This window comes from Orcinus orca, chromosome 15 (genome assembly GCF_937001465.1).
Source record: "Orcinus orca chromosome 15, mOrcOrc1.1, whole genome shotgun sequence".
Lineage (NCBI taxonomy): Eukaryota > Metazoa > Chordata > Mammalia > Artiodactyla > Delphinidae > Orcinus > Orcinus orca.
The window spans coordinates 65247942-65274438 of NC_064573.1; the positions used below are offsets into that span (position 1 = coordinate 65247942).

General features: G+C 49.9%; 2 pseudogenes and 2 gene segments (V, D, J or C); all 4 read right to left on the reverse strand.

Annotated features, from left to right (window-relative positions):
• Positions 1-4012: 4012 nt before the first annotated feature.
• Positions 4013-5780, reverse strand: LOC101289368 (microspherule protein 1-like; annotated as a pseudogene).
• Positions 5781-15394: 9614 nt separating this feature from the next.
• LOC101274078 (immunoglobulin lambda variable 5-39-like) lies at positions 15395-16434 on the reverse strand (annotated as a pseudogene).
• Positions 16435-20206: 3772 nt separating this feature from the next.
• On the reverse strand, positions 20207-20993 carry LOC101274311 (immunoglobulin lambda variable 1-40-like). The segment is given in 2 exon segments: positions 20207-20541; positions 20960-20993. Coding segments are annotated over 2 exon segments (369 nt in total).
• Positions 20994-22386: 1393 nt separating this feature from the next.
• Positions 22387-23494, reverse strand: LOC101274560 (probable non-functional immunoglobulin lambda variable 5-48). The segment is given in 2 exon segments: positions 22387-23290; positions 23407-23494. Coding segments are annotated over 2 exon segments (576 nt in total).
• Positions 23495-26497: the final 3003 nt, after the last annotated feature.

Consider the following 26497-nt stretch of genomic DNA (forward strand, 5'->3'; position numbering starts at 1 on the left):
GTGGGCTTAGTAGTTGTGGTGCGTGGGCTCTAGAGCACAGGCTCAGTAGTTGTGGCACACAGGCTTAGTTGCTCCATGGCATGTGGGATCTTCCCAGATTAGGGATAGAACCCGTGTCCCCTGCATTGGCAGGCGGATTCTTAACCACTGCGCCACCAAGGAAGTCCCCTGCCAACAATTCTTGTTTTAATTTTATACTGTACTTACAGATTTGCTATTACTAAAACATACATGTGGATTTTGTGTGGCAAGGAGCATTTAGAAATACAGAATATCTGCCCTCATTCCAGACTCACTGAATCAGAATGCACATTTTACGAGATGCTCAGATGATTCGTGTGCACATTAAAGTTTGAGAGAAACTGGTCTAACGCATGCTCGAAAGCACTGGTGTGATTTTGGATGTGAATTGTCCCAAATGCCTCAATCTGTTCTGCCTCCAACGAATGTGTGCTGCAGTTAGCTCCCTGTTTCCTGTTCTATTCACTGTGAAGTTAAGAATACTGTACTTGAGACCTTACCACAAGGGCTGGTTAACGTCTTGGTTCCTCCTTTGGGTCTGTCAGTGCGGCGAGCACCACTGTATACCAGCCAACAGCAGTATTCAGCCTCGTCCTCGGATTGAGCCCCCGAAAGGGTGAGGGCAGTTTTGCCCCCAAGGAGGGAACCTGAGAACCGGGCTGGGGTCCAAGAGAGTTACTGCTTGTGTCCTAAATCAGTGTCCTGGGGGCTTGGCCAGGTTTCTGCTGGAACCGGCATGGATAGCGACTGTTGGTCACTGCTCCAGTGCTGGAGCCACAGGTGAGAGTGACTCTCCCTCCTGAGGACACGATCACTGAGGGCTCCTGAGTCGCCACAGCCTGGGACCCTGAAACCAAAACCAGACACATGTTAGGAGTGAGGAACAAAGGCAGAGGGATCCCTCCAAAGGCTGGTCTCTGCATCTGTGTGGACCTGGGCAGTGAGTGAGGAGAAGGAGGAAGAAAAGAATCCAGGCCATGGTGCAGACATTGGAAGGATCCCTGCCCCAGAGCGGGCACTGGACTCTGATGGTTCCTTATCCCCTACTGAGCTTCCTGCATGAAGCGGTTGTGTTTGAGTGGTGATTATGCAAATCTGAGCCCTCTACCAGCCTCTCCACTACCCAGGTCCTCAGCCCTGAGAGCAGCTGCACCGTCAGGGGTAGCCTGGGGTGGCTGTGTGCTGTGGATTTACCCTGTGAGAGGAAACAGCTGCTCTAAGATATTCCCCGGGCCAGTGAACAATTGGTTCAGGGTCCCATTAAATCTGAACCACTGGGGGACTTCCCTGGTGGTGCAGTGGTTAAGAATCCTCCTGCCAATGCAGGGGACACGGGCTCAAGCCCTGGTCCGGGAAGATCCCACATGCCGCGGAGCAGCTAAGTCTATTCGCCACAACTACTGAGGCTGCGCTCTAGAGCCCGCAAGCCATAACTACTGAGCCCGTGTGCCACAACTACTGAAGCCCGCACGCTTAGAGCCTGTGCTCTGCAACAAGAGAATCCACTGCAATGAGAAGCCTGCGCACCACAACAAAGAGTAGCCCCCGCCTGCCGGAACTAGAGAAAGCCCGCGCGCAGCAACAAGGACCCGACGCAGCCAAAAATAGATAAACAAAATAAATAAATAAATTTTAAAAAATGTTTTTTAAAAAAATCTGAATCACTGGGGTTTTCTCAAGTCCTCTGAGAAGACTCACAGCGCCTCCCAGTGGCCTCCCCATGCTGAGGGCATGTGGTCTCCTTTAACAAGTACTAGTAACTGTTGATTTATATTTTTGACATTGCAACTGTATTTCCCAGGCCAATCCACATTCATTGCTTGTCTCTTCTTTGCTCGGTCCTGTTTGTAAATACTTCTTTTTTCTAGCTGTTGTTGAAATCCCACCCCAGCGTCTGTAATTTAATTTTAGCGTTACGCGATCTTAATTTCTTATCTAAGTGTTTTGAATGACTAAACGAATTGTTTCATGAACAACTCACTCTATTGGAGTTATTAATTTAGAATCTCAAGTTGAATAAACAGCTGGCTTAAATCAGAATTATTTTAATAATTTACTTTAGAGAATTTTTAAAAATGACCAAAACCTGAGGGTTATAGGTTTTTCTGCCAGTTCAGTGGAGACTAAAGCCAACAAAGTATACTTGACCAACCCACCAAAAAGCTCTGGACACCAGGCTTGGGTGAGCTTTCCTGGTCTGCAGTCCTCCCTGCACAGGACCACACACTGGTGCTGGGAGAAGCCAGCACTGTCTCTGACTCCCCTGGGAGAAGATAACTGGAAGCTTGAACTTGGAATTCTCTTGGACCCTGCCCAAGTGCCTCTTCCTTTGATGGAGTTTAATCTGTACCCTTTTGATGTAATAAACCATATTTATGAATACAAATATGAGTTTGAGTGAGTTATGCTAGGGAATTATCAAAACTGAACTTGCAATTGGTGTCAGAATTGAGGGTGTTCTTAGGTACCCTCAGACTCTGCAGGATCCCAACTCACATCAGTTTATCACATTGACGGCATCATTCTGAGTCACCTGTAATGAGGCAACTCCAAGTCTCTTGGCCTGTTAAGGTACCACAGGGCCAGCATAAATGGAAGGATATCCTGGATACTTATGCACACCTTCCCAGTCCTGTATTCTTCCACTGATCTTGGAAACTGCACACAATAGAAACCTTCCTCATTTTTTATTGTGGTAAAATATTCATAACATAAAATTTACCATTTTAATCATTTCTAAGTGCACAGTTCAGTGGCATTGAGTAAATTCACATTATTGAACAACCATTACTACCACCCATCTCCAGAACCTTCTTTTTTTCCAAACTGCAGCTCCATACCCACTAAACAGTAACTGCCCATTGTCCCCTCACCCAGCACCTGGAAAACGTCATTCTACTTTGTGTGTCTATGAATTTGACTGCTTTAGGTACCTCTTTTAGGGGAATCATACAAGATTTTTCTTTTTGGGACCATCTTATTTCACGTAGAAGAATGTCTTCAAGGTTCATCCACATTGTAGGATGTGTCAGAACTTCCTACCTTTTTAAGGCTGAATAATATTCCATTGTTTGTATATACGACGTTTTGTTTATACATCCATCCGTTGATGGGTACTTGGTTGCTTCCACCCTTTAGTTATTGTAAATAATGCTGCTATTAACATAGGTGCACAAATATTTCTTGATGACCTTGCTTTTAATTCTTTCGGGCACTTACCCAGAAGTGAAATTTGGATCATATAGTAATTTTAGGTTTAATTTTTTGAGAAACCACCATACTGTCTTCTACAGTGGCTACACCATTTTATATTCCCACTAGCAATGCACAAGAGTTCCAGCTTCTGCACATCCTTTCTAAAACTTGTTATTTTCTATGCTTTTGGTAATACCATTCTAAATATAAAGTGGGGGGCTTCCCTGGTGGCACAGTGGTTGAGAGTCCGCCTGCCAATGCAGGGTACACGGGTTCTTGCCCCGGTCCGGGAAGATCCCACCTGCCGCGGAGCAGCTGGGCCCGTGAGCTATGGCCGCTGAGCCTGCACGTCCGGAGCCTGTGCTCCGCAAAAAAAATAAATACATAAATAAAAAGTAAATATAAAGTGGTATCTCACTGTGGTTTTGATTTGCATTCCCTGAATGATTTGTGGTGTTCAGCATCTTATCACATGCTTATTGCCCATTTGTGTGGAGAAATGTCTCTTCAAGTCTTTGCCCATATTTTATTTTGTTGGTGGTGCTGAGTTCTTTATATAGCCTGGATATTAATCCCTTATCAGATATAAGCTTTATACACACACACACTCACACACACATATGTATTTTTCCATTGTGAGTTGCCTGTCACTCTGTTGGTAATGTCCTTTAGTGAACATACATTTTTTTTGGGGGGGGTGGAACTCAGTGCTTTGTATTTACAAAAGAAAAATAATAAAGGAAAAGTCTGAAGCTAATCAGCTGTAGGCACGGGGCAAAGGTGGGAATCTGGGGGAAGGGGAGGGGCCTCTGCAGAGAGGGAAGGGGAGGGGCTCTGGCACTAAGGAAGCCTGAGGGGCCCAGCCTCTAGGGGCTTCCCCAGGGCCAGCCCTACCCTCCCGCAGAGGCTCAGATCAAGGGGCCAGGAGCTGAGTCTCCCGCAGCCCCCTCTGGTTTTTCCAGGAGCCTGAGTTCCCAGCTCCAGGGCTCTGGGATGGCAGGGGAAACTGAGGCCAGAGAGAGCCCATGGGTCCTGCCACCACTTCTCACTGTGGCGTGATCTTGGCAGCCTCAGCCCGAATAAGGGCAGTGAGGTCCTGGTTGATGAGGAAGATGAATCACAGGCTGGCAGTCTCCACCACAGGGTTGTTTCTAAGGCGCCATTTAGAGCCACACAGCACAGGCCATCCATCAATGTAGATGGGTCGCCGGCCCTCACTGACAATGAAGAAATTACCGTTGTTCTTCAACTTGATGACATCTTGTTTCTGGGAGACCTTCCAGGCTGGACCCTCCAGAGACAGGTCCATGTCAGTCTGATTACCCTTGGTTGCTCTGCCTACGGTGATCTCTCTTGAGCACAACAGGTACTGCAACATGCAGCCCCGCAGCACTGCCAGGGTCTGGTTGTCAAAGTCCGGAGAGCTCATGCCTGTGATGCTATCTACTAGCACCTGCCACTTACGCAGTTCCTGTTCCAGCTGCCGAATCTCTCATTTCTGGCACCGGTCAGCCACTGTCAGCTCATGTTCTAGGACTTCATCTCACATGTCCTGGAGCTTACTGTCATCAATTAAGTCCTCTGCATTGGAGAAGTTCAGCACTTGGTCCCCCTTGGGCAGCGGCTGCACTGTCTGGTCCTCCAACAGGTAATACTGCTTCACGAGCTGCCAGTGGGCCTGCAGAGCCTTGGCAGTATGGGCCAGGTAGAAGGCATCAGGGTGTCTGTGCAGCAGGTCCTGGAAGGTCTCCAAGGTGTGCTGGCTGGTCGATCCCACTTTGCTCAGCAGCTGCTCTTCAGCCTTGCTAAACAGGGCCTTGCTCTGGAAGGTGGCAATGGCCTCTGGGTGCAGCTGTCTCATGGCCTGGCAGGCCAGCTTGGAGATGACAGGATCATAGAGCAGGGTGTACCAGCACTCCCAGACTTCCCACAGGATGAAGGGGCAGCTGAACTTCACGCCCAGGTGGACAGATGTCAGGTCATTGGTCTGCAACACGGCATTGATGAGCAGGAGGTCGTCCACCTGGAGTGGCTGTTTGCTCTTCTTCACACGCTTCATGAGTCCAGGGGCTGGGGCTGGGCTGGGTGGCACAGGGGTTCTGGGGGCCTTGGACACCTTCTTCTCACTGGAGGAGGGTTCACTCCCCGAACAGTGCCCTGGTTCCATCCCACTGGCCCCCTTCGCCCGGGTAGAGGACTTAGTCAGGCTGCTCTCCACCAGCTCATCGTCAAACTTCTTTCTCTTGATGAACCTGGAGGAGCTTCTCCATTTAGGGATGGTGCCCAAAGCCTGTGAGGAGGCCTGCTTCTGCCCTGCCAGTGACTCCTCATCCTCTGAGCGGCTGGCAGTGCCTGATGCCATCAGGGATGAATCTAGCAGCCCCCGAAAGTCTTTGTCCATCCTCTTACAGTCCCAAAGCCACTGGTTCCAAACCACAGGGCTAGAGGGAAGGGTCCCACAGGCTCATCCAAGGATTCTGACCAGGTGAGCTTAGAGGCTGAGAAGAGATTCATTCCTAGGCCGCCAGCTCCAACAGTTTCTCTGTGGCGACGGCAGCAGCCGCAGGGCCTGACATACATTTTTAATTTTAATGAAGTTCAATTTATCTATTTTTTTAAAAATAAATTTATTTATTTATTTGGCTGTGTTGTGTCTTTGTTGCTGGGCGCAGGGTAAGCAGCGAGCGGGCGCTACTCTTCATTGTGGTGCCCGGGCGTCTAATTGGGTGACTTCTCTTGTTGCAGAGCACGGTCTCTTGGCACGCGGGCTTCAGTAGTTGTGGCCCTCAGGCTCAGTAGTTGTGGCTCGAGGGCTCTAGAGCGCAGGCTCAGTAGTTATGGTGCAGGGGCTTAGTAGTTGTGGCACAGGGGCTTAGTTGCTCCGCGGCATGTGGAATCTTCCCGGACCAGGGCTCGAACCCATGTCCCCTGCATTGGCAGGCGGATTCTTAACCACTGTGCCATCAGGGAAGCCCAATTTATCTATTTTTAATTTTTAAATTTTGCCTGTGCTTTTGGTTCCATACCCAAGAAGCCATTGCCAAATCCAATATCGTGACAACTTTTCCTATTTTTTTTCCTAAGATTTTTATTGTTTTAGCTCTTAGATCTTAGGTCTTTGATCTTCTTTTGAGTTTTTTGTATCTGGTGTAAGGTAAGGGTCTAACTTCATTCTCTTGCATGTAGATATCCAGTTTTCCCAATACAATTTGTTGAAAAGACTGTCGTATTCTGATTGAATGGCCTCAGCACCCTTGTTGACAATCATTTGACCATGTACGTAAGGGTTTATTTCCAGGCTCTTTATTTGATTCTATTTATCTATAGGCCTACTACTATAAATTTTTTTTTTTTTTGACTGTGCTGTGCTGCATGCGGGATCTTAGTTCCCAGACCAGGAACTAAGTGCCCCCTGCAGTGGAAGCATGGAGTCTTAACCACTGGACTGCCAAGGAAGTCCCCTGACTACTGTAGCTTTGTAGTACATTTTGAAATCAGAAAATGCGAGAACTCCAATTTTGTTCTTCTTTTACCAGATTGTTTTGGCTATTTGAGGTGTCCCTTGAGATCGTATATGAATTTTATGACACATATTTCTATCATTTCAAAATGCATTGTTGGGATTTTGATAGGAATTGCAAGTAATCTGTATATTACTTTGAGTAATATTGACATCTTAACAATATTAAGTCTTCCAGTCCATGAACATGGGATGTCTTTCCATTTATTTGTGTGTTCTTTAATTTCTTTCAGCAGTGTGGTGTAGTTTTCCATGAAAAAGTCTTTCACCAACTTGGTTAAATTTATTCCTAAGTATTTTATTCTTTTGATGCTGTTGTAAATTGAATTACTTTCTTCATTTCCTTTTCTGGTTACATTTGTTGTTTGTGTACAGAAAGGCAACAGATTTTTGTCTGTAAGTTTTGTACATTGCAACTTTGCTGAATTATATTTTAACTTTTTTTGGTGGAATTATTAAGGTTTTCTCCATATAAGATTGTATTGTCCGCAGACAGATAATTTTACTTCTTCATTTCTAAGTTGGCATCCTTGTCTTATTCCTGAGAGTACAGGAAAAGCTTTTTGTCTTTCGCCATTGAATATAAGGTTAGCTATAGGTTTTTCATATGTAGCCTTTGTTATGTTAAGGTAAGCTTATTCTATTCATAGTTTGTTGAGTGTTTATATCATGCAAGGGTATTGAATTTTGTTAGTGATTTTTTGCATCAATTGAGATGATTATGGGGTTTTTTTTTTCCTGTATTGTGTTAATATGGTGTATTGCATTGATTGATTTTTGTGTGTTGAACCATCCTTGTATTCCAGGACTAAATTTCACTTGGTGATGGGGTAGAATCCTTTAAATATGCTACTGAATTCAGTTTGCTGGTATTTTGTTGAGAATTTGCACATCAGTTTTCATAAGGTATATTGGTCTGTAGTTTTCTTTTCTTGCAGGGTCTTTGGTATCAGGATAATGCTGGTCTCATAGATTAAGCTAGGTAGTTTTGGACTTTTCTTCAACTTTTTGGAAGAGTTTTTGAAGGATTTTTGTTAATTCTTTTTTTATGAGACTGATGCACTGCTTACTGCACTAAGAAGGAACTTGTTAATTCTTTTTTAAATCTTTGGTATAATTCACCAGTGAAGCCATCTTGTTCTGGTTTCTTCTTTCCTAGGAAGTTTTTGATTACTGATTTAACCTCTCTACCTGTTTGAGGCCTATTCACATTTTCTATTTCTTCATAACTTAGTCTTGGTAGATTGTACATTTCTAGGAATTTTGTCCATTTCATCTACAGAATCTAATTTGTTTGTGTACAGTTGTTCATAGAACTCTCATGTAACACTTTTTATTTCTGTTTAATTGGCAGTAATGCTTACTCTTTATGATTTTAGTTATATGAGTCATCTATATTTTTTCTTAGTCAATTTGACTAAAGGTTTGTCTAATTTTTAAAAAATCTTTTCAGGGAACCTACTCAGTTTTGTTTTGATTTTCTATTGTTTTTGTATTCTCTATTTGGTTTTTCTCTGCCCTAAAATTTATTATTTCCTTCCTTCTGTTAGCTTTGGGTTTAGTTTGTTCTTTTTTTTTCTAATCCGTAACTCTCCTGTCTCTAAGGGCTGAGCCCTATGAGCATATGTGGATTTTTTTTCGCACTTCCCCATGGATATAAATCACTACATGAACATACTACCCACATATAGAGCACAATAATACTTGTTCTTGTCCTTGGGCTGGACCCCCGTGATGGTGAGGGCAGCTTTATTCCCAATGACGGATCCAGAGAAGTGACCAGGGACCCCAGAGGAGTGGCTGTTTGTGTTGTAGATAACAGTTTGGGGAGCCTGGCCTGGGGTCTGCTGGTACCAGCTGGGGTGGTAACTGGTAGAGACTGACCCAGAGCTATGGCCACAGGTGAGGGTGACTGTCCCTCCTGGAGACACTGAAAGTGACGGCTCCTGGACCACAGTCTGAGAATCCACCCCTAAAACTGACAGGAGAGAGACAGGGCTTGTTATGGAGACAAGGTCCCCTGAGCCCCTACTTGTAGGTGCCCCCAAGGATGCATAGCCCTGGCCCCTGACCTGAGCTGTAAGTGAGGAGCCCGAGCAGAAACATCATCCAGACCATAGTGGGGACACTCCCAGGACGCCAGCTCTTCAGCTTCCTGGGCTGGAGTGTGGGGTCCTCGGGCCTTTATATGCCTCTGCGACCCATTAGGAGGAGGAGGGGCCTCATGCAAATCAGCTTCCTGTCTCTCTATGCCCAGCGTCCCCTGATGTCCCCTGGGGGAGGTCTCGAAGGAGGCAAATGCTGGGGCTTCACAGAGACCGGGGACAGAGTGGGGATGAGACACTGAGTGATAGGGGTGACGTCTTTCACCAAATGTTCTCCGCAAGACCCTGGTGACCTTGGTCCTCCATGTCTTCCCTGGAGAGCCTGAGAGCTAAAGGAGGAGATGTGGTGTCCTCACGTCCTGCCCAGAATCTAGTCCATCCCAAATCTCACCCCATTCCTGGGTCATTTCTTCCTTCCTCAGTGAAACCCCTTCTTGTCTTCTTTGGAGGAGCTTAGCAGTCACTCCTCCTCCAGTAGTGAGTCCACTGTGACATCACAGAGCCCATGTCTGGGGTGTGAGGGGACAGGGGACTCCCTTGACTCAGCCCTGGACCCTGTCCTAGCAGCAGTGGTGTGGGGACCAGGGCTGGGAGGGCCAACACGTAGAGCTGCACAGCCAGGTTTGGGATGACAGCCTCCTTTTTTGAAGAAGCATATATTATATGACATCCCTTCAATGTAACTGCCAATTTTAGGAGAAAAATTCACAATGTCACATAGAAATTAAGATAACTCACAACATGATAGAAAACAGAGTTGAAATACATGTCACGTAACCAGAACTAAAAATAACGCTGTGTGTGAACAAGTATGTGTGAGCACCATGGGATGTTTTAAAACTCCCTTCCCTTTACATTCTGCTGTGGAGCCAAAGGACTAGGAAGGGTGGAGAAGCGATTTGGGATGTAAGAAGGATGAACAGGGAGTTCAAATTTCTTAAGTATTTGGGGAAGAGAATGTAAAAATCATGTTTAACTCACTGTTAATAAAATTATTATTTGGTATTCGTATTAGGTTTGCTGGTAAATTAGCTGTTTAATAAAATTCACATGATTTGTTTTCACATGTGTTTGAGAACCTCAACTCATAGAGGAGAAAAATATTCATACTAAATTATCTTGCTATTATACCAATGTATTGATGATAGCGTAGGGAAAATAGGCAATTCATATCTATCATGTTTTTTAAAAGAGGCGGAGTATTAACACAAAAGAAAAACAAAGAATTAGGAACAAAAACACAAATAGTTTCAGTTTCCAAAATTCACTTAAGATGTTGAAAATAACACAACAGTGAAAAAATGAAAAAAAAACATAAATAGTGACAAAGGGCCCCTGCGTTCATCACACTTTTGCCGTGAACACCCTGGGGGTCATGTTGTCACGGAGACAGTTCCCTCCCGAGGGGTCTCTTAGCCTCTGTCCAGGTATCACTGGAGGTCAAGTTTATTTTGTTGTGTGACTGTCCGTCTGTCTTTGCCTGAACGTCAGGTCTGGGCACTGACTGCATGACGGAGGAGGAGGAAATAAGAGGCCAGCGTGTTACTCAGAGCTGAGAGCCCTCATGTCCCCTTGGGGCCCAGGTGCAAGAAAGTCACCCTCCAGTGAGGACACTGCTGCCCACATGGGCAAGAGCCAGTGGAGGGTGTTCCCAGCCTGCCTGGCCCAGGACCCTGAGCTCTCAGGACCAGGCCCGCAGTGCCCGCTGCTGGACTCAGACCCACATCCTCCCCAGTTCACACATGCGGCCTCCTGGAAGGGCTTTCTGACACTGGCAGCTGGATCTTTCTGATGTCACCTTTCAGGGCAGTAGAATGTGTCCCCTCTGTGTAGTTTGGGGCTGAGATATTAATTTCTCCAGGTCACTAATGACCTCCATACCCCTAAATGGAATCCTGATGTGCCAGGAATTTCAGGATTCCCTGATGTCTGAGTTTGATCTGACCTGCTCCCGGATTCATTACCAGAACATAACCACCTTGAATCAAGTGTCAGGCTTAAAATTCCCAGAGTACCCGTGGGTCATACCTGGTCATGATTCTGTCTGAATCACCTTCCCAGGTTGATATGTGGTTGCTGTTGTGTTTGTAAGGTCTCCAGGTAGCGTCCCAGCCCTGATTGCACGTCTCTGTTCTCATTTCTGCCTTTGCTGTGAGAATATGATGTTCTCGCGGAAAACGTGTCTTTTTCTTGATTACTTCCATGGGTCTCGTTAACCGCTGAATGATACTGACAGTATTTATTTGGGACTCTGATGTATTTAAGATATTTTTAGTCTAGTTTCATAATCTTTCTCAGTAAAATGTTTGATATAAAGATTGTGACTATAGGGCTTCCCTGGTGGCGCAGTGGTTGAGAGTCCGCCTGCCAATGCAGGGGACACAGGTTCGTGCCCTTCTCCGGGAAGATCCCACATGCCGTGGAGCGGCTGGGCCCGTGAGCCATGACCGCTGAGCCTGCGCGTCCAGAGCCTGTGCTCTGCAACAGGAGAGGCCACAGCAGTGAGAGGCCCGCGTACCGCAAAAAAACCAAAAAAAGATTGTGACTATAAATGGCACTCTCATCCTTTCCAGGGCTTCCCCCTGCATTGCTGGACTTAGAAACCCTTATGTCCTGTTACCTGAACTTATTGGATCCGGGTCAAGTTCATTTGTTAAACTCCATAGATTTAATAGGGGTGGGTATATAAGGTCTGTGTCCAAAATAGTGATATTTATCCAATATCACCCCAAACAAAGGACCAGAGGGGGAGAGGTATGACAGGTCATGAAGCGAAAGAGGAGAAAGTAAGCAAGTGACGGGTCTGAAAGCCGTGTCCTTAATGCGGAGGGTCTCCCAGGACCTGGAGACGAGGAGCTCCTCAGAGTGAAAGCTCCAGGAAAGGGGGGAACCCAGCTTGCTTAGGTGTCAGGGTTCAGGGCAGGAGCACAGAGCCTGGACCAGGAGAGGGACATGCAGGGGGTTGGCAGAGGCCCCCTGGGTCTCCCAGGGCACAGATGCTGGACCTCTGCTTCCTCGTCATCCTGCCCCGTACCTGTGGTGGATCATTCGTATCTGGGCCCACAGTCATTGTGTTTGTACTGAGAGACCAGTAAGGAATAGAGACATTTTCACTGACGCCATAAAGATGGACAGGATGAAAGCATGAGTCTCGGGATTCAACAGCACAAGTGACAGCAGAGGCCAAAGCTGAGCTGGCGTCGGTCACAGTCAGGGTCAGACAGGGGTGTGGAGGGCAGATTTTTATCTCACTTCCCCAGAGCACAGGAGTCCCTTGTGGTGGTGGGTAGTGATTAGATATGTGATAATCGGCCTCCTCATCAGGACGGGGCCCAGAGGTGACCAAGGAGGCCGTGTGGACAAGCCAGGAGCCAGAGAATAGCGCTGAACCCCCAGTGTCACTCACCTGTGTCCTGGGTCACAGAGGTAGGGGCTCTGTCTGGGGGCAGACCCAGAGCCCCGCCCCCAGACCCAGCTCCTGGAGTGAAAGATCCTCCCTGAGCAGCTGTGCAGGGATCCAGGGCAGTCCCACAGCTCACCCTGCTGGTTTTATGTGGGAAAAAGAATCCCAGAAAATGTAAAGTAAAAACACCTATAAAATGCATCATTGCCTAGTAAGGTACAACATTGTCTATATCAGATATAACATGAGTAACTGACCGATTTCCTTAGAAAATAGAAAATTTTATGGAACTGCTCCAAAGAATGACATAAGATACAGATAGTTTCACAGGAAACATTGAACAGAACTTCAGAGATCAGATGGTTCCGACTTATTTGCTTCATATTTTTTCTCAAAGTTTGAAAAAATATACAATTTCCTAGTTCTTATAGAAAACATATAACAGTGATGAAAGCACCTGACTCCTTACACAAAACTATTACAGAATAGTAACATTAAATATTGATGAAAATGTTCTAAATAAAATATGAACAGAGATTTCTTACTAGATTAATCAATTGATACTTTTACTCCCATGATACAAGTTGGGTTCCCTATTATGAAATGCTTTAATATAATACCAATAATAATACAATATATTATTGTCTTAAATGATCACGAAAGAAACTTTGACCCAACCTAACAGCAATTCCTAAAAAAATCCACATAAAAATACAAACAGACAGATACCTTTATAATATGATAATACACACTATCTCACACACACACAGATAACATAGTCCCTAAGCCAGGATTTTAGGGTGGTTAAAGATCAGGAACAGGCGAGGGTGACCTTTAGCTCCATTATTATTCAATTATTCTGCAAATAGTAGAAAGTCAGTGAATGAAATGATGTCAATGGTGAGGACGTAGCATTGATGGGAAGGACCAGCAGTTCTTCCTAAAGATCCAAAAGGACATTTCAGCCTCAGACAGGCCAGTGCTGGTGCAGAAGTGATGGCAGAGGTCTCCCCACTGAGGGACTAGCTGCCGACTGTGACTAGTACAGGTAACAGCTGGTGACCAAGTAGAGATGGTGGAGCCAGGGGGGCAGAGGGGAGTCTGGGCCACCTGCCCAGGGTGAAGAGAGCCTTGGAAGGTGAGAAGCATAGTTTGCCTCCCACTCAGGCTGCATCCTGAGTCACGTCAATCCTCACTTTATGGGGGGTCCTCAAGGGGGAAGAGAATGAGAACATCTCTGCAGACGCAGAAAAGCGAGGACCCCAGAAGAGGCATCTGGTGTGATGGGCCCAGGGGGGCTATGGACGGGGGCGCTGGGGAGAGGCTGGGGATTCACTCTGCCCCGTGCAGGACTCTGGACCCTGGAGACAAGGTCTGTGACACACAGCAGACGACTTGTCTTGAGCCAACGTCTTGCTGCTGAAACTCAGCCTCTGTTCACCAGTGACAAATAGAGACGCGGAGACAGAGTTTTGGGTGAAGTAAAAAAGAGTCGCTTTTATTGCTTTGCCAGGCAAGGAGGCCACAGCGGGCTAATGCCCTCAAGACTGTGTGACCCACCCTGGAGCGGATAGTGAAGAGTTTTATAGTGTTCAAGGATCAGGGCATAATCAGCTCGTGGACAATTCTCGGATTGGTTGGCATCAAGGTGACGTTTCAAGCATCATCAACCTTCTGGTTCCAACCAGTCTAGGGTCTATGTGCTTGTGGTCAGCAGTTTTCATCTGGTGGGGGTCTGCTTCCTGTACAAACAACTTAGGAATGTGTGTCAGGCCTTTATCTACCTTCATCTTTCAGGGAACTGGGATTTCGGTGATTCTGCAGGAACTGGGAGTTTGGTGATTCTGTGATGTGGCAGAATTATAGTCTAAATTGATACCAGTTCCCCAGCCCAACAGCTATTCTTTGTCTCTCCATCTTCACGTTTCCCAATCATTCACTCCTGAGTCAGCATTTTACTTCAAAAGACATGGACACAGGGGCTTGTACACGGTTTCAGTCTCAGGACTAACCTGGAATCAGATCAGCCAACAAGAGCACCTGAGGGTCTGAAGGATGCCTGTGGTGGAGAAATAGACAGTGAAAGAGGGGTCCGTGTCAGACCTGGTGTATGAGACTGGTCCCCACCTCTGTCTATGAGCAGAGGGAGCGGGGAAAGGAAGTCAGCCTCTCAAGATTGGATAGTTCAGCCAACCAAATATGCAGGTGGCAAATCAGCACAGGAAAGGAGGCTCAGCATTGTTTCTCATTAGGGAATGTGTATTACAACAACAATGAAATGCCCCTACGTATCTATGGGCGTGGCTAAAATGAAATTCTAGTAAGTGAAAAAAATACCCGACGGGTAATTTCCCATGGTGGTGTTGGTATGAAAATAAACAAATACTGAATCCATTTCCCTCCATGGGTCGTACATCTACACTGGTGAATTGTTTGAAACAAAATAGGAGTCAGAATGTGAAACTGCAGTAACACAGATTGAAAGATGCACGTTCAGTGAGCATCTTTTTGACAGTTGGCTAGAGCCACGCTGTGGGTCACTGCATCATGACGTTTATATACTGATTATTGAAGGAAAATCACTTCAAAAAGGGTGAAACGGCCACGCAAACTCTCTCACCTTTAAATTCAACACAAGGGAAGATTCTGGAATTACTAAGCTGGAAAACTTTTAAAAGGAGTGTAACATTTCAAGCACATTTTATGGTACCGAGAAATTTTATAAAACTTTATTCTTCTCCCGTTCTAAGGTTTTTGGCACAGTTTATTTTGAAATTAACATCATGATTCAGAAAGCTCTCATAAGGGACAAGGAGACTTATTTTGGGATCCAGAGTGATGCAATGTCCAAAAAAAGCCTCTTAAAAATCCTTCTAATATTTCTTTACAAGAAATACATACATTTCCAACTGGGGTGAACCATCAAAATTCTGTTACCAACACGGATACTTTGCTGGACTCTGAAAAAATGAAGGAATACAACACTTAAAAAAATGTCTGAGTGCCCGTCTACAGAGGTCCCAAGGCTACATCCATGTTTGACCCATTGATGCCATTTTATTTTCAAAGCCACACATTCACACCACGCAGTCTCTACATTCAGGTTCATTGCTGGTTCCTGCAGCGCTGACACTGATATCTGGTGAAATCTCACTCTTGCAGTAGAGACATGTCAAACGCCTTATGTTTGCAGTTGGCCTTCTCATTTGGAGGCTGAAAGCACAGCCTGGGGGCCAGGATGAGCACGGGGTTACTCTCTGTCTCTCTCTGTCTCTCTCTGTCTCTGTCTCTCTGTCTCTCTCTCTCTACACACACACACACACACACACACACACACACACACACACACACACACACACACACATCTTTCCTAGGAAATGTGTGGTACCATGGATTGCCCTCTGGATGGGTTTCACCTTCTGTTCCATTGCTCTTTACTATTGGAAACATGTCCTGAATTCTGCATGTAAGTGACTGTCATTTTTCAATTATCAGTTTTGGTATAAATTTTAGTATGTTCGTTTAAACTTTCTAGAGTTGTCACGGACATTTTCCATAGACAGTAGAGAGTTCTAGTGTGGCACCGGTCTACATCAGAAATGTTCTGTTGATCTTATCAGTAAAGCTATTAACTACCTCAATAAACGTGTCAAAGCTTGGAAACGAGGGGCCCAGGGTTTTTGTCCCATTCGCCATCTGTCTCTGTCACGGTGCTCAGCACCACTTGTATACACTTGACAGTAAGAGTCAGCCTCGTCCTCGGGCTGCAGCCCAGAGATGAGCAGGAGCCCTGCGTTGGCCGAGGCATCTTTGGACCCAGAGAAGCATCTGGGGACCCTGGTGCTTATCAGAGTCTGACTTGAACCTCAGGAGGTACCGGGGAGAGCTCCCTGGCTTCTGCTGGTACCAGAATATGTGGTAGCCGCCAACAATGTACCCACTGCTCAGGGTGCAGGTGAGGCTGGCTGATGCTCCCAGAGATGCAGAGAGGGAGGGCAGCTGAGTCAGCACAGGCTGGGAGAGGCACCCTGCAGACACAGACACATCAGATGAGGAGAAGGGACAGGAGGCAGCTACTCGGTGACCTGAGCCAGAAGGAATTCCTCAGGCTGGGATGGGCCCTGGTCTCTGAGGCCTGTCTTACCTGTGCAGAGAGAGGGGAGCATGAGGAGGGCAGGGGTCCAGGCCATGGTGATCACAGCCACTGCTCACGACACAGAGCTGGGGCTGGGCTGCCCAACTCCTCTCTTATGCCTCCCCACTGGCGCCACAGAGGAGGGGCTGTCACGCAAATGTGTCCCCACCCACTGCCTCTCCCCCATGACACCTGACAGGTCTGGGGCCCTTGGACCCAGGGAACCTGCCTGATGCACTAGTTTCCCCCATGAGTCGGGGCGGGGAGGAGGCAGCTTCCAGGACCACACACGGGCCACGTGCAGGGGACTCGGCCAGGCCCAGAGAGGACACAGCTGCCCCCTCCCCAAAGGAAGCAGAGGGCCCTGCCCTGGGCCTCCAGCAGAGGAGGTCTGCCCAGCTGGGCGCCCCTGTCCTGCCCAATCCACCAGAGATGGCCGCACAGCGCCCCCTGCTGGTCCCAGGGCCAACCTCTCCTCCTCTCGCTCTGGTCCACAATCTCACGGTCACCTGTGTCCCTGACCCCTGCGTTTCCCACACGTGACTCCTCCCTACGGGGCACGAGGCAGGTGTGGTCCTGGTGTAGCCTCACTGATTCGGGTCCCTGCTCTGCGGGCGGCGGTCTAGCGGGAGGCACACGCGACATCCTGATCCAGGAGGGCGTGGGAACAGCTGCGGAGCTGAGGACCGGACTCAGGGAACAGGGAGCACAGCGGATCTGCCCACGCGGGGGCTCAGAGGAGGCGGGCTGGCCCTGGTGCTGTGAGCAGGAGCTCCAGGGGACAAGGACGCTCACAGAGGAGGACCCAGAAGGAGGGGACGCTGGTCCTTCCAGAGCAAGTCAGGGAGGAGACTGCACACACCCTGGGGCTCAGGGCTGGGGATGGAGCAGGGCCTGGGCACCCAGCAGGGACCCCCTCAGGCCGTCCTGCCACCTCCCCGTGTGCTGGGAGATCTTCAATCCCGGCGGTGCTGGTCCTCAGTGGGGCCAGATAGAGACCGAGCTCTGAGTAAAACTCTAGGACAGAACTTGGGACAGAGAGACCCAGCCAGGGGACATTTGGGAAGACTGGACGAACAGGACACAGAGGAAACAGGAAGGGGTGACATGGCACGTGGCCTGAGGAGGGACACAGGGTGGTGACCAGCTGACCCCAGGCCGTGGGACAGAAACGGGTGGTCCAGATGTCAGGTGGATGCCCGACTGACACAGGTGAGGGCAGCTGCAAGGGCAGGGGTTGGGACTGGGGGGTGGGTGTGTGCACATTTGTCACATAAAGACCCATGGTAGGAAAGCCTGGAAACATGTTAGTAAAACTCAGGACAAGGGACTCATGTCCTCCGCTAGAGGAAGGACACAGGGGCTGTAAGTCACCACCCGATGGGGGACTTAGCTGCATCATTCATTCATCCAGCCAGCCAGCCATTCATTCTCTAGAGGATATTTAAGGACTGTCTCCCATGTACCAGACACAGGGGGAGGATGGGGATCGAGGACAGGGGCCGGGTCCCTGGAGCGGGGGAGCCAGGCCAGCAGGGGTGAAGGTGATCCCGGAGGACACGCTAGGGTCTGAACCCCGGGTCCCCGCAAAGACCCTGAGGTGTCAGAGTGTTAAGGAAGCACAGGTCAGAGACTCCAAGATCTCCCAACGTTCATGACGCCTAGAGTACATCACCCCACAGGACAGGCCACATCCCCGAGTGTCCGCGGACATATGATGGGGTTGCTTTGAACGCGCAGATCAACTGGGCAGGATTGATCGACACCTTCACAGTAAGAAGTCATCCAATCTATGAACACGGGTCTCCTTTCCCTTATCTTCATCTGCTTTAATTTTTCTCTGCAAAAAGAAAAATTGCAAGGGCCCCAGACCCTGTCAGGGGTCATGCGGGAGAGGCAGTGGGTGGGGACACATTTGCGTGACAGCCCCTCCTCTGTGGCGCCAGTGGGGAGGCATAAGAGAGGAGTGGGGCAGCCCAGCCCCAGCTCTGTGTCGTGAGCAGCGGCTGTGAGCACCATGGCCTGGACCCCTGCTCTCCTCATGCTCCTCTCTCTGCACAGGTAAGACAGGCCTCAGAGACCAGGGCCCATCCCAGCCTGAGGAACTCCTTCTGGCTCAGTTTGTAAGCCTCTCACCTACTCGGCTAATCCTAGTCCTAAGTATTTTATTCTTTTTGATGCCCTCATGAATGGCATTTTTAAAAATATCCTTTTGCTTCTTCATTTTTAGTAACTAGAAAACCAAGAAATTTTTGTAGGTCATTACTCCTCATAACACTGTGGAAGATTCTAGTTAGAGCCCGGTATGGGGTTGTGATAAGAGTTGTTTTTCCTGTTTGTAGGGCAGGTAACAAGCAATGGAGCAGGTGGGAATATTGAGGTGGGGTCTGCCGTCCGTAGACAGTAAGATGAGCCACACAAAAGGGCGGCCCTGGTGTGACCATCTAAGGAACTGAAATGGCCCAGCGCTGCTTCCACTAATTATGGGGGAAAGGAAAAGCATAAAACACTTTTTCTTTTCAGTTTGAGAAAAACATCATTAATGTATCAAGAACTTATGTAGTGATTTGTGAAACATACATGGTAAGAGCACCCACTGTCCTCTGATTGGGCCTGATGATGATAATTTGTGGAAACGCCACAAATCAGGAGCAGCCAATGTGACTTTTAGCTCCATTATTATTCAGCACCGTTCAGCAAGTGTTAGACACTGCAATTAAACAGGAAGAATCAATGGTTGGATCACTGAGGGGCATGGAGAGGTAGTTGTTCCAAAAGACCCAAATGTGTGATGCACCTTAGATGCTCTGGTGTCAGTGCAAAAGTGTCCGAAGAAATCTCCCCTGTGAGCAAAGCACAGCCGTTCATCCTGAGGGCTGATGAGAGGGGGTCATAGCCCTAGAAACTCCTGGGAATTGGCAGATGACCCCAATGATGGAGGCTCAGGGTTTCTGAGTCAGAGTTCAGGTCGGAGATGACCTCCACCGACCCCCCACCTCAGCCCCTGAGCTTCAGGGCAAAGAATGCTGCATCCCCAGCGATGGGCACATGGCCTTTCTGTTTCCTTTGAGACCCCTCCTAGGAATGGGCTGCTGAAGGGACTTTGAGGACAGAGGGGAAAGAGGAGCCTCCACACCCCAGCAGGCCCCCAGGGATGAACGTGGACCCAGGGCGGCAGCAGAAGCAGCAACAGAAGCTCCAGCCAGAGCCTGAGCAGGAAGCTGCTGGGTGGCCCCACCTCCCGCAGATGAGAAAGGAGTCCTGGTCTCGGTTACTGCTCACCTGGAGCTCTGGGTGAGCCTGAGAGGCTGTCACAGGAAAGGCGGGAGAAGCAGGCTGGTATCAGCTCAGCCCAGTGATGGCTAAGGAGGCCAAATGCCAGACTTGGGACCAGGGAACTGATCAGGGACCACTGTCTGTCCCCCACTAGCATCAGAGATGAGGAGCTTGGGGCCCAATCCTGGGAGCTGCTGGTCCCAGGATACGTACTGGACAGTCTGATGTGTCCTGATTCAGACACAGCTGGACTCTGGCCCCTGGTTCTGACCTAACCCATCATGGACTCTGTCCCCAGGGCACCTTACCCTGGCATCCAGGGATTCTGCTCAATTTGAGAAAAATTGGACAGTTTTGCTGCCTAGGAAAAGCCTGGGCGGCAGAGGGGGCGGGGTACAGAATTAAGATGTAAACAGATTTTCTGGACCAAGTTCTCTGGTGTGGGTCTCAGACCCCAGTTTTAGGCCAAACAAACAACGGAAGCAGCTGACTTGGTAGAGGATGGTTCTGCCCCGGGAGCCCCAGTGCTGGGGGGACAGCAGGTTTTTGTCTCACTTCCCCCCTGGCTTGCACACTGTGTGACCATCCAGGCTGTCATCATAAGACTGGCAGTAATAATCAGCCTCGTCCTCAGCCTGGAGCCCAGTGATGGTCAGGGAACCCGAGTTGCCAGACTTGGAGCCAGAGAAGCGATCCAGGACCCCCGAGGGTCGTTTGCTATTGTCATAGATCAGGAGTCTGGGGGCCATTCCTGGGTCCTGCTGGTACCAGCTCACATAATTGCTCCCGATGTTGCTGCTGCTTCCAGTGCAAGAGATGGTGACCCTCTGGCCCAGGGCCCCAGACACAGAGCACGGCTGAGTCAGCACAGCCTGGGCCCAGGATCCTGCAAGTGGAAGAGACAGAGATGGTGATTCTGGGGTCCAGACACAAGAGCAGGAAGCAGGGCCCATGGTCTTCCCGGGGTCCCTTCCCCTGTCCCCACATCCAGTCATCTGTGCAGTGAGCGACCAGGGTGAGGAGCAGAGGGGACCAGGCCATGGTGGACATGGTAACGGGGTCCTGCCTTCTGTGTCCCCACAGCTGAAGCAGAGCGTCCCCAAGTCTCTCCTTCCCCTCTTCATACTCTGAGAGAGGGAGGGTCCATTCATGCAAATGACACCCCCCCCCCACCAGCTCTCTGGTCCCTCCCTGAGCCCTGGGTCAGGTCTCCGTGCTGAGCGTGGCCAGGGGGTGGGCAGGGGCGGGGCTGGGTGGGGCCCAGGGGTGGGAGGTCACAGCAGGCAGCCCTGAACAGAGACCACCAGGCAGTGCTGGGGGGCTGGTCCCAGCTCTCATCCCCCCCAGACCCTCAGGAATGGCCCCCGCGCGCCCCCTGGTGTCCAGGCCCTGAAACACACACCATGTGCCCTGGTGACCAGAGCCCCTCAGGGTCAGCTCCTGCCCCCTGCTCTGTGCACTGTCCCCTCCTTAGGGCCATTCCAGGTGCCCCTTCAGTGTCCCCCGTGACCTCAGAGCCATCTGTGGGCTCCCCTCCGACCCCTCAGGGTGAGTGTCCACAGCGCCCTTGGCTGCCCAGGGGTCAGGATTGAGGGGGCGTATGTGACCCAAATTCCTCTTAGATCAGGATCAAGTGAGAGCAGTGCTGGCCCCGTGGAGGCCCGTCCCCTTCTGTGCAGGGCAGCGGGTCCTCTCCTCTGTGTGACTTGTCCCTGGTGGCCAGAGCCCCCCTTCCTCTGTGTGTCCCCTCAGCCCTGAGGAGGAGGGAGCTCCTCTCTGTGGAGGGGGTGAGGGTGTGGGGAGAAGCCTGGGGGTGACCCTGAATTCCTAAATGCCTCAGTCTTTATTGTGTGTGAAGCTCTCCACACACGAGACCCACCGTCCCCCGTGTCGTGTCTTACGAAGTGACTCCCTCCTGGGAATCTCTCTTGCAGGCACACGTCACAGGCTGCAGTGAACAGGGCCTAGTGATGTTCTTGGCAGTTTTTATTGAGACTCTGAAGGGCTTTGAGCAGCATCTGTTCCCAGGGAGCCTGATACGTGGGGCTGTTAGGATCAACAGAGCCCCAATAGTGGGTTTGAAAAGACATAGTTAGGGGAGTGTTTGGTTGGAAGAGAACAGCCTGACTGAAGTTTGCCCAGCACTGCGTGTGTGTGTTACACAGATGGTGTGTGACTGTGAGATTTTCAATTTACCAAAATGTGTTGCCAAAATGTAAGGTCATTACTTAAAATTAGTGCAAGATTTTTTTTTTTTTGCGGTACACGGGCCTCTCACTGCTGTGGTCTCTCCCATTGCGGAGCACAGGCTCCGGACGTGCAGGCTCAGCGGCCATGGCTCACGGGCCTACCCGCTCCGCGGCATGTGGGACCGGGGCATGAACCCGTGTCCCCTCAATCGGCAGGCGGACTCAACCACTGCACCACCAGGGAAGCCCTAGTGCATGAATTTAACTGAAGGAAAACCTGTGTTCTATTTTAATTTTGCATTGACAAGTGTAACATTTCTGAAATACTATATTTATCTTTGTAAATACTGTATTTTTATCAAGGACATTTTAATAAAATGACACACAGGTATCCTATGAAATTTTATTTATTATCAAGTGAAAAAGGAGTCTGAGTGAGGCAGGGCCAGAACCAACCTCTCTCTGCCACTCATAACATCTCCACTGGAAGATTTTTTTTTTTTTTTTTTTTTTTTGGCTGCATTGGGTCTTCGTTGTTGGGTCTTCGTTGCTGTGCGTGGGCTTTCTCTAGTTGTGGCAAGCGGGGGCTACTCTTCATTGCGGTGCACGGGCTTCTCATTGCGGTGGCTTCTCTTGTTGCAGAGCATGGGCTCTAGGCACGTGGGCCTCAGTAGTTGTGGCCCGTGGGCTCAGTAGTTGTGGCTCACAGGCTCTAAAGCACAGGCTCAATAGTTGTGGCGCACGGGCTTAGTTGCTCCATGGCATGTGGGATCTACCAAGAACAGGGCTCAAACCCGTGTCCCCTGCATTGGCAGGCAGATTCTCAACCACTGCACCACCAGGGAAGTCCCCACTTGGAGATTTTTATCTCTGAGCATGGAAGTTTTGTCTGTGAAAACATGAGCCGGCTGAGGTATCAGAGCAATGGGTCAGTCTCAGATTTGAGGGGAGGAAAAGCATATGACAGGGTCAGATTTGTCATTCTCAGGAAATTCAGAAGTGACAACAGAAGGTCACCCTGAGTTAGACGTGGTCCAGGCAGAGCAGCAGTGACTGTCTCAGGGGGAGGGCACAGGGGAGCTTTTAGTCTCACTTCCCTGTGGGTCTGGAGCACAGTGTAAGTACCAGTGTTGCCGTGAACTGTAGCACAGTAATAGTCAGCCTCGTCCTCGGGCTGCAGCGCAGAGATGAGCAGGAGCCCTGAGTTGGCCGAGGCATCTTTGGATCCAGAGAAGCGGCTGGGGACCCCGGAGCCCTGGTGCTTATCAGAGTCTGACTTGAACCTCAGGAGGTACCGGGGAGAGCTCCCTGGCTTCTGCTGGTACCAGACTATGTGGTAGCCACCAACAATGTACCCACTGCTCAGGGTGCAGGTGAGTCTGGCTGATGCTCCAGGAGATGCAGAGAGGGAGGGAGGCTGAGTCAGCACAGGCTGGGAGAGGCACCCTGCAGACACAGACACATCAGATGAGGAGAAGGGACAGGAGGCAGCTACTTGGGGACCTGAGCCAGAAGGAATTCCTCAGGCTGGGATGGGCCCTGGTCTCTGAGGCCTATCTTACCTGTGCAGAGAGAGAGGAACACGAGCAGGAGAGGAGTCCAGGCCATGGTGCTCACAGCCCCCCGGTCCCCACAGTGGGGCTGGGCTGCCCCAGGCCTCCTTTTCTCCCCTAGCCTCTGCCAGAGGAGGGGCTCCCATGCAAATGGGTGTCTACCCAGGGCCCACCCAGCCCCTCCATGAGCCCTGGTGCTGGAGCTCAGCTCACAGCCCAGACTCAAGGGGATGGAGGGCAGCTTCCCCCTTGGGACCCCCTGGGAGGAAGCACCTGCTGAGACCACGCAGGTCCCTGCTCAGGGGCCTCTGCCAGCCAGAGAGGACACACTGCTGAGTCCTCAACAGGGAGCACAGGTCCCGCCCCCAGGCCCAGCTCCTGGAGTGAAAGGTCCTCCCTGAGCTGTGAGGGACCCCAGGGCAGTCCCACAGTGCCGCCAGCTGTAACATGTGGAAAATGGAAAAAATAACACATAACTGGTAGGAAAGAAGAGATTAAAATGCATGCTTTTCAATGAAGATACAACATTGGCTCTATTTGAGAAAATACGTAAATGCACTACTTTCCAAAGTAAAAAAATTATTATTGAACTTCTGCTGAAAGATATGATATATACATTTTATTGGGAATAGCTAAGAAATCTTCAGCAATCATATGGTTCCAATAGATTTGCTTTGTGTATTTATTACAAAACATTGAAAAAGATGTAAAATTTCTTAGTTCTTTTGAGATAGCAGTTAAAACAGTTATACATACAGCACATAAATTGAACACCAAAGAGGAACACTGACAAACCACTATCAATGAATATCGATCCGAATGTTCCAAAAAAAATGTCAACGAAGAAATATTTATACTGGTTTAGTAAATCGATACTGAATCTAAATGTCATTTTTTCAAATATACAACTTGTGTTTTATATTAAGACATTAAAAAATAAATTTAACACCAATAATAGCAAATCCACATAAAATAGAATCAAACAACACATTTGTAATATGCTAATACACACTCTTCACACATGCTTAAGTGCACACAGGTTACCCTATGGGGCCTCTGCCCCCCACGCTTGTCTCACCGTCGGCACAGGCGCTCCCAGGAGCCCCGCTCCTCCTTGGAGACACCTTCTGACTCCTCACCTTCTAACAGCCCCTCTCTGACCCAGACGTGGCAAAGACCCCACAGAGGACTCGGAGGAGGTGACCCGAATCTGAACCCTGTGGTCAGGGAGGCCACCAGGAGCTCCTGGGTGACCGGGCCTCACAGGAAGGAGGGTCCCACATCAGGGAGGACAGTTTGCCCAGCGCTCTGGAGCCCTGAGTGGTTTCCCCGCTGTCTGGCCCAGCCCCCTCTCTGGGACTCTGCACTGCGTCCCCTGCTGGCCACAGGCACCTCCTCCAGCCACTGGGATGTCCCAGCCCCCTTGAAGAGTGTCCCATTGTACAGCAGGCTTTGCTGATGTTACTCCCAGGAGAGTCGGGTGACGGGGCCTTTCCAGGTCCACCCTGGAGACAGGAATACTCTCACCCTGGGACTCTCATCTCCATGGAAACTGACCATATTTCCAAAATGTGCATCTCTGTGAACTGTAGCCCCACAGCCCAGCCCTGCCTGCTGTGCAAACACGGCGCGTGTGTATGAAAGGACAGTGACAGGGAGCAGCAGGCCACACACATGGTGACGTGTCCTGTGTGCAGGTTGGGGTGTGCTCAGGGGTGGGGACAAAGGAGCCTGAACAAAGCTGTAATGGGTCAGCAGGAATGTGAGGGAGGAGTCAGGTGATCCCCCTGCAGAGACAGGGAGAGCCCTCGGGCCAGAGGTCAGGGCATGTGCCAAGGTCAGAAGAAGGGAGAGGGTGGCTCCTGGTGAGGCTGGTGAACGCTCACTCGAGGTCAGGGAAGTGGACCCTCTGAGCTTGTGACTCCAGCTCCTTCAAATGGAACAGAAAGAAAAGTCAGGGAAAAGATTATCCCCTTAATTAAACCCTGAAATCCTGTTTTTGCTAAGCCTTAGTGCATGTGAAGATGCATATGTTTATACAGCCTCAGCTCCATTCACTGACATTATTACTTTTAATAACCGGCATCGCACCCATCAGTGTCCGTGGGAACCCAGCCCGGTCTTGTCCGGGGACAGTAACTGGTGCTCTGTGAGCCCCACGTGCCCGGTGAAGCCGGGAGCTCAGGGCTCGGGGCTCACCGCCCACCTGGCGTGAAGCACCGGGTGAGGAGCCGGCCTGCCGTCCCAGGCTGAGCAGGAATAATCAGCCTCAGCCTCGGCCTGGAGCCCAGAGATGCTCAGGGAGGCCCCGCCGCCTGACCTGGAGCCCAAGAACCTCTCTGAGACCCTGGGCGCTGGTTGTGATTCCTGTGGGTCAGGACTTTGGGGACCCAGCCAGGTTGTTGTTGCACAAGCTGCCCCCTCGCTGCCAACGTTGTTGCTGTTTCCAGGGCAGGAGAGTGTGGCCATCTGTCCCGGGGACGCGGTCGCTGTGAGGGGACAGAGAGGAGGCTGAGAGCAGGACCCTGCTCCCTGTGCAGGAGAGAGGGCTGAGGAGCAGAGCTGGGGGTCCCCGGCCCACCCCCAGGTGACGTCGTCCCCCCCATGTGGGGAGAGAGGAGGTGAGCAGGAGGGGCGCCCAGGTCACGGTGAAGCCTCAGACACGGAGCCCTCAGCGCTGGTGTAGGGACCGTGCTCCCCGAAGTCCCTTTCTATCCCCCAGATCCACATGCGGCAGAGTCACATCTGCACATAGACCTGCTGTCTGTGCTCCTGGCCTCCCTGCCCTGGGTGCCCACAGGGAGAAGGAGGGACCGGGGGGAGGTGCCTGGCTCCTGGTGACCCCTGGTTCCTGGCAGGTCAGCGTGGCCCAGTGAGCACACGGGTGGCCGGACCCCCTGGAGTCCTGAGCAGTTTTCCAGTGGGGAGGGGCCATCTCAGGATTGTCCCACACTGTCCCTCATGGCCTCAGAGCCCCTTTTTCAGTCCTGTTGTGTTGTGGTCATTGCTTTTCTAACGTACCGACAGGATCTCTTTCGACTCCCTTCCTTTGATGGGTGAGTTTAGGAAATTGGGGTGAGATGGGTGAGACTCAGAGTTT